Source organism: Salmo trutta, chromosome 14, assembly GCF_901001165.1.
Source record: "Salmo trutta chromosome 14, fSalTru1.1, whole genome shotgun sequence".
Lineage (NCBI taxonomy): Eukaryota > Metazoa > Chordata > Actinopteri > Salmoniformes > Salmonidae > Salmo > Salmo trutta.
Genome location: NC_042970.1, coordinates 35,419,858 through 35,432,401, shown reverse-complemented (window position 1 = coordinate 35,432,401; position 12,544 = coordinate 35,419,858). Strand labels below are relative to the sequence as shown.

At 42.6% G+C, this 12,544-nt stretch overlaps 1 protein-coding gene across 4 annotated transcripts; it reads right to left on the bottom strand.

The window, feature by feature from the left end:
- Positions 1–4,743: 4,743 nt before the first annotated feature.
- LOC115207915 (polymeric immunoglobulin receptor) lies at positions 4,744–10,582 on the bottom strand. Of its 4 annotated transcripts, XM_029775487.1 has the most exons (9): positions 10,212–10,582; positions 9,453–9,779; positions 8,438–8,737; positions 7,757–7,858; positions 7,349–7,492; positions 7,194–7,255; positions 6,974–7,054; positions 6,720–6,800; positions 4,744–6,549 (listed from the first exon to the last, which is right to left on the bottom strand). In XM_029775487.1, the coding sequence occupies exons 1-9, from the start codon at positions 10,453–10,455 to the stop codon at positions 6,427–6,429; spliced, it is 1,464 nt and encodes a 487-aa protein (XP_029631347.1). In that variant the 5' UTR covers positions 10,456–10,582; the 3' UTR covers positions 4,744–6,426. The 4 variants fall into 4 exon arrangements, with proteins under 4 accessions (XP_029631347.1, XP_029631349.1, XP_029631348.1 ...); XM_029775489.1 differs by lacking the exon at positions 7,349–7,492; XM_029775488.1 differs by lacking the exon at positions 7,757–7,858.
- Between the last annotated feature and the right edge of the window lie 1,962 nt (positions 10,583–12,544).

The following is a 12,544-nucleotide window of genomic DNA, read 5'->3' as shown; positions in this document are numbered from 1 at the left end:
GGAGAACCATGTGGCCAGGACTCACGAGGGCTATGCAGCAGTGTCTGTTCTCTCAGAAGGAGGTGCCTGGGATGCTGGGTGTTATCGTTAGTATCCCATCTCTTCCTACCTAAACCTGTCTCATTATGGACACTGACCCTAACAAACAAACCTATATAAAGCTTCAATCTGGTAAATTGTTTTCAAATAAAGTCAAAATGAATAAAGTAAAATAATGCAAGCCTCAATATAACTAATGTGACTTCTTCTCCCTCTAGTTTCCTCCTCTACCAGCCAAGCCTCAGTTAAATGCACCAACCAAAGTTCTGAAACAACTTGGTATGTATTTCTAATACAAATATTTCACTTACCTAGAGCCTATTTTGACCCTATTAATCTATATGATTGATTGCTGTGTTGAGGAAGATGGCGCCGAAGGGTAGGGCTGCCGTCTTCAACTACAGACCAGTATCCCTTCTTTCTTTTCTCTCCAAAACTCTTGAACGTGCCGTCCTTGGCCAGCTCTCCTGCTATCTCTCTCAGAATTACCTTCTTGATCCAAATCAGTCAGGTTTCAAGACTGGGCATTCAACTGAGACTGCTCTTCTCTGTGTCACGGAGGCTCTCCGCACTGCTAAAGCTAACTCTCTCTCCTCTGCTCTCATCCTTCTAGACCTATCTGCTGCCTTTTGATACTGTGAACCATCAGATCCTCCTCTCCACCCTCTCCGAGTTGGGCATCTCCGGCGCGGCCCACGCTTGGATTGCGTCCTACCTGACAGGTCGCTCCTACCAGGTGGCGTGGCGAGAATCTGTCTCCGCACCACGCGCTCTCACCACTGGTGTCCCCCAGGGCTCTGTTCTAGGCCCTCTCCTATTCTCGCTATACACCAAGTCACTTGGCTCTGTCATATCCTCACATGGTCTCTCCTATCATTGCTATGCAGACGACACACAATTAATCTTCTCCTTTCCCCCTTCTGATAACCAGGCGGTGAATCGCATCTCTGCATGTCTGGCAGACATATCAGTGTGGATGACGGATCACCACCTCAAGCTGAACCTCGGCAAGACGGAGCTGCTCTTCCTCCCGGGGAAGGACTGCCCGTTCCATGATCTCGCCATCACGGTTGACAACTCCCTTGTGTCCTCCTCCCAGAGTGCTAAGAACCTTGGCGTGATCCTGGACAACACCCTGTCGTTCTCCACTAACATCAAGGCGGTGACCCGATCCTGTAGGTTCATGCTCTACAACATTTGCAGAGTACGACCCTGCCTCACACAGGAAGCGACGCAGGTCCTAATCCAGGCACTTGTCATCTCCCGTCTGGATTACTGCAACTCGCTGTTGGCTGGGCTCCCTGCCTGTGCCATTAAACCCCTACAACTCATCCAGAACGCCGCAGCCCGTCTGGTGTTCAACCTTCCCAAGTTCTCTCACGTCACCCCGCTCCTCAGCTCTCTCCACTGGCTTCCAGTTGAAGCTCGCATCCGCTACAAGACCATGGTGCTTGCCTACGGAGCTGTGAGGGGAACGGCACCTTCATACCTTCAGGCTCTGATCAGGCCCTACACCCAAACAAGGGCACTGTGGTCATCCACCTCTGGCCTGCTGGCCCCCCTACCTCTGAGGAAGCACGGTTCCCACTCAGCCCAGTCCAAACTGTTCGCTGCTCTGGCACCCCAATGGTGGAACAAGCTCCCTCACGACGCCAGGACAGCGGAGTCAATCACCACCTTCCGGAGACACCTGAAACCCCACCTCTTTAAGGAATACCTGGGATAGGATAAAGTAATCCTTCTAACCCCCCCCCCCTTAAAAGATTTAGATGCACTATTGTAAAGTGGTTGTTCCACTGGATATCATAAGGTGAATGCACCAATTTGTAAGTCGCTCTGGATAAGAGACTTAAATGACTTAAATGTAAAATGTAAATGTAAATGTCTTATCGGCTCTTAACCAACCATGCTATTTTGTTTGTCTTTTCACGTTGTTCGTAAGTTGTTTTGTACATAATGTTGCAAAAGCACGTATATCCGACCAATGGGACATTAAAAACTATAATATCTTATGTTTCACCGAGTTGTGGCTGAACAACGACATTAAGAACATACAGCTGGCGGGTTAAACACTCTTTCGACAGAACAGCAGCCTCTGGTAAGACACGGGGTGGGGGTCTATGCATTTATGTAAACAACAGCTGGTGCACGATATCTAAGGAAGTCTCAAAGTTTTGCTCGCCTGAGGTAGAGTATCTCATGATAAGCTGTAGACCACACTATCTACCTAGAGAGTTTTCATCTGTATTTTCCGAAGCTGTCTACAAACCCCCACAGACAGAAGCTGGCACTAAAACCATCATAAGCAAACAGGAAAATGCTCATCCAGAAGTGGCGCTCCTAGCGGCCGGTGACTTTAATGCAGGGAAACTTAAATCAGTTTTACCTAATTTCAATCAGAATGTTAAATGTGCAACCAGAGGGAAAAAAATTCTAGACAATCTTTACTCCACACACAGAGAAGTGTACAAGGCTCTTCCTCGCCCTCCATTTGTCAAATCTGACCATAACTTTATCCTCCTGATTCCTGCTTACAAGCAAAAATTAAAGCAGGAAGCACCAGTGACTTGGTCTATAAAAAAGTGGTCAGATGAAGCAGATGCTAAACTACAGGACTGTTTTGCTAGCACAGACTGGAATATGTTCCGGGATTCTTCCAATGGCTATGAGGAGTACACCACATCAGTCACTGGCTTTATCAACAAGTGCATCGAGGACGTCGTCGCCACAGTGACTGTACGTACATATCCCAACCAGAAGCCATGGATTACAGGCAACATTCGCACTGAGCTAAAAACCCGGAAGCTTATAAGAAATCCCGCTATGCCCTCCGACGAACCATCAAACGGGCAAAGCGTAAATACAGGACTAAGATCGAATCGTACCACACCGGCTCCGACGCTCGTCGGATGTGGCAGGCCTTGCAAACTATTAGACTACAAAAGGAAGCACAGCCAAGAGCTGCCCAGTGACACGAGCCTACCAGACGAGTTAAATAACTTCTATGCTCGCTTAGAGGCAAGTAACACTGAAACATGCATGAGATCATAAGCTGTTCCGGACGACTGTGTGATCAGGCTCTGCGCAGCCGTTGTGAGTAAGACCTTTAAACAGGTCAACATTTACAAGGCCGGTGGGCCAGACGGATTACCAGGACGTGTACTCCGAGCATGCGCTGACCAACTGGCAAGTGTCTTCACTGACATGTTCAACCTCTCCCTGTCTGAGTCGGTAATACAAACATGTTTCAAGCAGACCACCATAGTCCCTGTGCCCAAGAACACTAAGGTAACCTGCCTAAATGACTAACGATCCGTAGCACTCACATCTGTAGCCATGAAATGCTTTGAAAGGCTGGTGATGGCTCACATTAACACCATTATCCCAGAAACCCTAGACTCACCTCATGATGCAATCTCTATTGCACTACACACTGCCCTCTCCCACCTGGACAAAAGGAACAGCTATGTGAGAATGCTATTCATTGACTACAGCTCAGCGTTCAACACCATAGTGCCCTCAAAGCTCATCATTAAGCTAAGGACCCTGGGGCTAAATACCTCCCTCTGCAACTGGATCCTGGACTTCCTGACGGGCCGCATCCAGGTGGTAAGGGTAGATAACAACACATCCGCCACGCTGATCCTCAATACAGGGGCCCCTCAGGGGTGCATGCTCAGTCCCCTCCTGTACTCCCTGTTCACTCATGACTGCACGGTCAGGCACGACTCCAACACCATCATTAAGTTTGCTGATGACACAACAGTGGTAGGCTTGATCACCGACAACGATGAGACAGCCTATAGGGAGGAGGTCAGAGACCTGACCGTGTGGTGCAAGGACAACAACCTCTCCCTCAACGTGATCAAGACAAAGGAGATGATTGTGGACTACAGGAAAAGGAGAACCGAGCACGCCCCCATTCTCATCGACGGGGCTGTAGTGGAGCAGGTTGAGAGCTTCAAGTTCCTTGGCGTCCACATCACCAACAAACTAACATGGTCCAAGCACACCAAGACAGTCCTGAAGAGGGCATGACAAAACATATTCCCCCTTAAGAGACTGAATTGATTTGACATGGGTCCTCAGATCCTCAAAAGGTTTTACAGTTGCACCATCGAGAGCATCCTGACGGGTTGCATCACTGCCTGGTATGGCAACTGCTCGGCCTCCGACCGTACTGGGCCGTACGCACTACAGAGGGTAGTGCGTACGGCCCAGTACCTCACCGGGGCCAAGCTTCCTGCCATCCAGGACCACCATACCAGGCAGTGTCAGAGGAAGGCCCTAACAATTGTCAAAGACTCCAGCCACCCTAGTCATAGACTGTCCCCCCCCCACGCTGCTGCTACTCTCTGTTATTATCTATGCATAGCCACTTTAATACCTCTGCCTACATGTACATAATTACCTCAATTACATTGACACCGGTGCCCGTGCACATTGACACATTGACTATGTACCGGCATCCCCTGTATATAGCCCCGCTATTGCTATTTACTATGTTGTCTAATTATTTGTTATGCTATCTCTTACCTTTTTTTTCTTCTTAAAACTGCATTGTTGGTTAAGGGCTTGTAATTAAGCATTTCAACGTAAGGTCTACACCTGTGGATTCGGTGCATGTGACAAATACAATTTGATTTAATTTGATTTGATATGACACTACAGATCTTAATGTCTTGAAACAGAATTGTCTCAAACTTTGCAACAATGTTCTTTATTGGTTAGAAGCTCAATACTTTACTATAATTGCTCTGCTCTGTAGGTTTCTTGGCCATGGGCAAGGACTGGCGTACCTACTGCATGGCATTGGAGACCTATGTATCTCCAGCAGGTGGGAGCACACACCACGCTCAGCAAGAACAAATGCCTGGAACACATTTACCACCAAACCCCCTTCTTCTCCAGCTGTTTAATCCTAATCTCTTCTCAATGTTCTACCCTCTCCTTTTCATTTTATTGGTCAAATCACCTCAATGTGTTTGACTTGTGTCTATTCTGGTGGGTCTTCACCAATAATCCCCCGTTGGATTTAGAGTTCCAACTTGCCATTTCCAGTTGTATTTCTTGTGCTTCGTAACATGGTAACAATGTTTAAGAGACAGGCAAAAACAGTTAATTTCACACTTGTTTTGTAAAGTTTATCAGCATAGGGTTGGCAACATCCACAAGGTTAGCCACTTGCCCATGGGCTACATATAGGCTACTAAATATGTTTACTTCGTGTTAGTCACTTTGGATAAAAGCGTCTACTACATCAGCATGTTAATATTATCATCTTTAAAAGGAAAAGTCACAGACATGTTAGTGCTGAGAATGAGGACATATCAAAAATAGATCTGATCAGTGCATTCGGAAAGTATTCAGACCCCTTGACTTTTTCCACATTTTGTTACGTTACAGCCTTATTCTAAAATTGATTAAATAATTCTTCCCCTCATCAATCTACACACAAAACCCCATAATGACAAAGCAAAACAGGTTTTTAGCAATTTAAAAAAAAATGAAATATCACCAAAAGCACTTTATATTGCAAAAGATGCTGTAGATGGCCATCTGTTTGTGGTCTGTGGGAGTGTGCTGAAGTAAGTCATTGGAAAATCTGACTTTGTCAAATGGCGATACTGTCTGTACAGAAACATACACACTTAAACATGGCATTCCCTGTTAGTTGTGCACTTTAAAAGGGCATGCTTCAGTTGATGACATTGCTAGAGTGCTTTTCTTGTTCAGGAATACAACAATTTGTGATTTGTCCGTTAGACCAAAGAGGAAGTAGCTAACTGACTGGTTTCGACAATAGGTTGTTTTTACAAAGATAGTTGGCTGTAACAAACTTAGGCTTAAAAATAAACATTACATTTTTGTTGTCAACTTCAAGAATTATGAATTCTTCAAGGTGTACCAGCTACTTGGCAGAAAGATAAGATTCATATGTTAAAATGGGTTTGAATAGCCACCAATGAAACCTGTTGCAATAGTGATTGCGAAAGATGTTTCTATACACATCAAACCACATCTCCCTTTTTTTTTAAATGGCTGAAGTCATCTGTCTCTATTACAAAACAGCAATATAAAAAGGGAACTAGGTAAATCACAAGCCATTTAAGGCACTTTGCATGTCTCTGCTTCACAACAAAAAATGAAAATCAAGTAGCTAAACGATACATAGTATGACCATCTTAAAACAATTCCATATGTTAGCTTAGGTAACCCCGCCCCTGATTTCCTGTGCCCAGCTAACCACTAAACATGTGTTATTGGAGAGTGAAATATATTTACAGTTAAGTGTGCCAGATAAAGCCTCATGATACTGGGCACAATACTGTTTGAGATCTCGCTGTAGTATAAGGCTGTGAGCCTTGTGAGCGTTGTATAGTGGCACTAGGAGGATCTGCCTGTCTTGACACTGGCGTATTCTATTTCTCCACTGCTCTCCAGACTCACTGCTGCCTTCCCTTTTCCTTTCATGTGGACAATGGTGGAGTATATCACTGAGGGATCATCCTATATAAAGGGACAGTAAGAAACACAAGATACATTCAGAGACACAGGCAATGCTGCTAACATCTGGGGATGTACAGATTCACACTATTTATATATATATATAAATATATATAACGCTTATACTACCACACACACACACACACACACACACACACTAAACTTTCTCTTACTGGAGCACTAAGTGGTGTAGTTGTATCCTCTTGGTTTGGGTTTCTGTGTTGAACCGCAGCATACATTGCATTGGGATCATCCTTTAGAGGGAAGATACGACTCATACTATATAATGAAGTTGCAACATTCATCAGCACACAAATAGCACAGGGATAGAGATGTAATCTTTCTTGAGATCTTCATTTTCCCACTGAATTTGACATGATTTAATCGAGGAACAGTCTTAAAAACAAACACACAAACGTTCTCTTACTGGTGCACTGAGTGGTGTTGTGTTGTTGCCTAAACCAGTGTTTCTGTCCGCAACCGTGGAATACATTGCAGTAGAATCATCCTAGGAGACAGAAAATAAGGCACGCATACAGTAACTTTGAACCCTTAACCATATAACAGCACAATAAGTGGGGTGTATTCTTTCTATCTTCATTTCCCATCACTCTCACTGTGATAGAGCTTCTAAATGATTCATTAACCTCATCATTCTTCTCTCCTTCTGTTTTGATCCCACTACTATTATCCCCTGTGGTTTTCTTTCCTGGGATAAAAAAAAACAGAGTTTAATACACAAAATGAGCCATTCCCACATTCCACATTGCTTTTTTTAGTGGTTGCAATTGTGGATAAATACTTTTGTTTCTCTTGTATATGTACAAAGCCATTCCAGCGATGACCAGTATGACTGGTAGGACAGCCATTAAGATGTATTGGATTGTATTGTTTTGCAGAGAGGATGCAGATGGAGCTTCTCCTGAAGTCCTCACTGTGTCTGTTCCTACAGGACATGGACATGTTTAGTCAGTCTACAGTATAACAGAGAGCTTTGCCCAGTGCAAAACAGAATACTGTGGTCAGCTTGGATGCTGATGTCGTTTTTTGTTCAAATGTCATCTGTTCGAGCCTGTCAGACAGAAAATGTACTGACAATTTGATAGAAACCAGTCGCAGATGTGTGTAATTTTGAGACATTTGAATAATTTCCTTTAGATATTCTGCCTGTGGAGTATAATTTCATGATATTCATTGGACATAAACTGACCATTAGAAGCAGTTGTTGGTAGTGCTTCTGTAGTCTCTGATCTTTTGGTTGGAGTTACATTTGGGTGTTTGGTGATGGTGTTTTCTTTCTTCCCATCAGTCTCTAATAGGGGAGAGGACCATTAGCCTAGTGTCAGCTAAACAGAGGCACATGTTAGAAAGAGCTCTGCCAATACTATGCAACTGAAGATGACATGAGCCCCAAATTAGTTTCGATTTTTTTTAAAATATCTTGGCTGTGTTTGTTGTGTTTAAAGAGAGAGATTCCACTCACTCAATTGCACTATGTCGGTTGGTAGGCCTTCAACAGTGTTGACATTGATGTTGAATATGCGTTATGTTATTATGAATGAAAATGTGCTATGAATGTGAGTTCAAGGTGTTTTGAATACCCATCTTTATCCCCTTCCAGACTTATTTTGTTATGTACCTCTTATATGAGCATGAAAAAGTCAACTTAAATGGTGAATGCAGTGCTTGTTTTTCAGTGTGCAGACAACACTCACTTATTAACAGTTACTACTAGTGATAATAACCATACCATGCTGCTACATTCTACTCAATTGTCAGGTACTCTACAAACTGCTGCTCTGTACGCATTCTTGGCCATTCTGTTCTTATGATGTTAAGTTATTTACGGAGAAACCTCTCTGATAAAATGGATCATTATCAGATCTCTTACCTTTAACAGTGATATGTATGTTTCTAGTGTCTAGGTTGTTGATTGTACACCTGTACCACCCCTGATCCTCCTTAGTGATGAATGAGAGAAGGACAGAGAGGTTCCCTGGAGAGCTCTCAGTATTAAACTTCGTCACTCTGCCTCTGTAGAGATCACTCTTGGTTAATGGTATATCGGGGTGTTTAGTCCATGTCAGTCCATGAGGTTTAGCCTGGAGTTCATTGCAGGAGCAGGGCAGGAGCACAGACTGGCCTGGGGATCGAACTATCTCCAGTTGGTTAGAGTCTGACAAACTGCAGCCTGTTGAAACACGTAAAAATGTGTTGTACTTACTTTATACATTTCAGATGATGGTCGTTCTCTACAACTTCTACCATACTTCTACCCTTTCTGTATACGTGGCAGTCAGCAGATAGTGTGTAAAAGGTAATTCGTTGTCTGTGTAAACTTAAGATAGCACAAGGTTGATAGCCAGAGGGCTCAAACGTCTACCTGCATTCACAACCACAAACACTATATTGTACTCCTTTCTGCAAGGTTCCATACATGTGACTTTCTGTAGATAGTAAACCTACAGGATTTCACATGCTGCGGTGGCACCCAAATGTCTTTTAGCTGTAAGACCAGTCTTATGACTAAGTCACACCAAGACAAGTTTGTATCAGGTTAGAAAAAACACTTGCATATAACAAGAGACTATTCTTTATGCAGTAAAACACGGGATAGCATGACTAATTATGTAATTTTCCACAACAAAACAGAGCAATTTGTTGAGGGAAACCTACTTGATCAATTTTAGATGATGGTACCTCACTACAACTGCTAACATGAACACGTAAGACTACCCATTACTAACAGTATTACTGGTAGCCTTCAGTATTATCAATGCCATATAGTAATCTGAAATATCTTATATATTTGATGGACCAAACCATGAATTGTTTTGTACAGATGTTTGCCTTATACTGTTATACTTTCAATATGCAGCTGTCTAAGCCTGAGATTAATCTTTTACCTTTAACATGGAGCCTGATGTCCCTCATTCTGTCCCAGTTTTCTCTATCATCGATTGTACATCTGTAATCTCCCTGATCATCCTGAGTGAGGTGTGAGAGGAGGACCGAGAGGTTCCCAGGACATTTTCTATTAAACAGCTCCACTCTGTCTATGTAGAGATCACTCTGGGTTAATATCACAGGCTCCTGACGGAGGGTGAATTTAGTCCATGTGAATCTGGGAGTATCAAACTGACGTACAGTACAGGAGCAGGGCAGGAGAACAGACTGGCCTGTGAATGCAGTGATCTCCTGTATTGGATGGTAAGTGCCTGACAGAGTACAGCCTGTTGAAACACAGAGCAACATAATTCTTATTACTATGAGTATTATTACAATTCTGCATGTACACAGTACAATCCATTATGGGCAGTGCTCTCTAAAATTAAGTCTGAAACTATGAATAATTATTTGAGAGATCTGCAACAGAATCCAATCATGCCATTTAGCAGACACTTTTATCCAAAGTGAATCAGTGGTTTATTTGACCACAAGTAAAAAGATATGCCATAAACATTGTTTATGAACCAGAAAAAGAACTGCAGAAGGATGACTGTTGATAAACAATCTCCCCAGAGTAAGAGCAACACTTTATGTGATTGCGTACACTTTATATAATAAATAACATTAGTATTTTTTCTACACACTCTTTTTTTTCAGTAACAGTGAGGTCTCCATGACCTCCATAACCACATACAGGTTAAGACAGTAGGACTCACCTTCATTTCCTGCAGTAATGTGAAGGATTGAGCTGATCAGAAACACAGAGATCCACATGATGACTGTCTCCTGATGTTGAACGACAGAAACTGTATGTTCTGTGTGTGTGTTGAAAGAAGGACTGAGTTTGGCGCTCCTCTTCCCTGTGAGTGTAGACTGGCAATATGTGTACCTGTGTGACATGGTGTAACGCTCGTCATTAGAATGAGAAGGGGACCAAAACGCAGCGTGGTAAGTGTTCATGATATTTATTTTCAAGAAACACTCAAACAAAATAAAAGGGAAAAACGAAAATGCACAGTTCCGCAAGGCACATACGCTAAACAGAAAATAACCTCCCACAAAACCCAAGTGGGAAAAGGCTGCCTAAATATGATCCCCAATCAGAGACAATGAAAAACAGCTGCCTCTGATTGGAAACCATATCAGGCCAACATAGAAATAAAACATAGATATACATAATATAGAATGCACACCCAAATCACACCCTGACCTAACCAAATAGAGAAATAGAAAGGCTCTCTATGGTCAGGGCGTGACACATGGGAAGTAAAAGTAGAGTGTGTGAATGGTATGTCCTGACTCTCAGCCCACATCCGGTTACATACCTCTCTGCTTCTCCTTTTTCTCTAACTAGTCATTCTCCTTTCCTTATAGTCAGTTCTTCTCAAAATGATGTCAGTTTTTGAACGGAATCATAGTTCATTTGACCATGATAATCTTATCCATGACAAAATGACCATCAATCCACCAATCTGTCATTTCATAAATGGAACACTGCTCAGCCTCTTTAGATAACAAATATAGACCCTACATACAGTATATTAGAAAAATGAGGCAGGTATTGCATAATTCCCCAAAATCAACAAAGGCATACTGGTGGAAGAGAATTTCTATCACCATTGTGTAATCAATACAATGGGAGACAGAGTGCTGGTTTCAAGCACAGGGTGCAGCAGGTGTTTATTGATAAAGGACCATGGGAGGAGGCAGGTAGCAGGGTCCAGGGACAGGCAGAAGTCATACACAGAGACTCCAAAAAGGTAACAGTACAAGCAGGGAAAAGGCTAATAACGTAGTCCGGGAGATCAGGCAAGAGGTTGACGACAGGAAATCTGATAGGCAAAAGTACAGGGAATAGGCAAAAAGGTTTCGTTAGTGAGGATGGCCAAAACTACAGTACACGGGAGGACTAATACAGAAATAAACAGCGCTCCGACTAGAATGTGTAACAAAACAAACAATACCTCACAATGATGGGGTGCAAAGAACTGAACTAAATAGTGTGTGTAAATGACATACAGGTGTGTGAACAGGTGATTGGGATCTGGAGAGTGAGCTGCGTTCATTTACATTTAAGTCATTTAGCAGACGCTCTTATCCAGAGCGACTTACAGTAGTGAATGCATACATTTCATACATTTTTTTCCCCCATACTGTACCCCTGTGGGAATTGAACCCACGACCCTAGCGTTGCAAACACCATGCTCTACCAACTGAGCCACACAGGAGGGGATCTATGTGTTTGAGAGTGTGAGCTGGAAAGTGAGCTGCGTTTAGGGGATCTATGTGTGTGTGAGTTGGAAGCGGACGTTACACATTGCAATATAACTCCACATACCACCATTAGAGACTAAGCATGAATTTAGCAGAACTATGATTCTAAACATTGCCAATGTACGTACATAAAACAACACAACTTATCAAAATGAAGAGAAGACCGAACTTTTTGTTCAAACTTTATTGCCATAGATTTCCCGATTCTTTACACTGTTAATAAAAGTAATGATATTAATTTCATTTACAAAATTAATATATCATACATATTTACAGAATGCATTTAATTTATGGTATTATAGCAGAAGAAAAGTGAAAGACAAAATACATAATGTAATTTGTATCAAATTTGAATTCTATCATATGGTATTTTAAATGCGTTGTAAGATCAAGATTTTAATGTGAAGAGGGAAACATATTTACAGTTAAGTAATACATGGTAACAATAACCACTCATATTGTGTGGCCTACTGTATAATGGCTCTAGGAGGATCTGCTCATCTTAATGCTGGCATACTCTTGCCGTCATTGTAAATACGAATTTGTTCTTAATTGACTTGCCTAGTTAAATAAAGGTTAAATAAACACAAATTCTCCACTCTTCTCCTGTCACACCCTAACCATAAAGAGCCCTCTGAGTTCTCTACGGTGTATAGGTTAGAGCGTGACTAGGGAGGTTTCTAGTGTTTGTATTTCTATGTTGGTGGTTTGTATGGTTCCCAATTAGAGGCAGCTGGTAATCGTTGCCTCTAATTGGGGATCATATTTAGGTAGC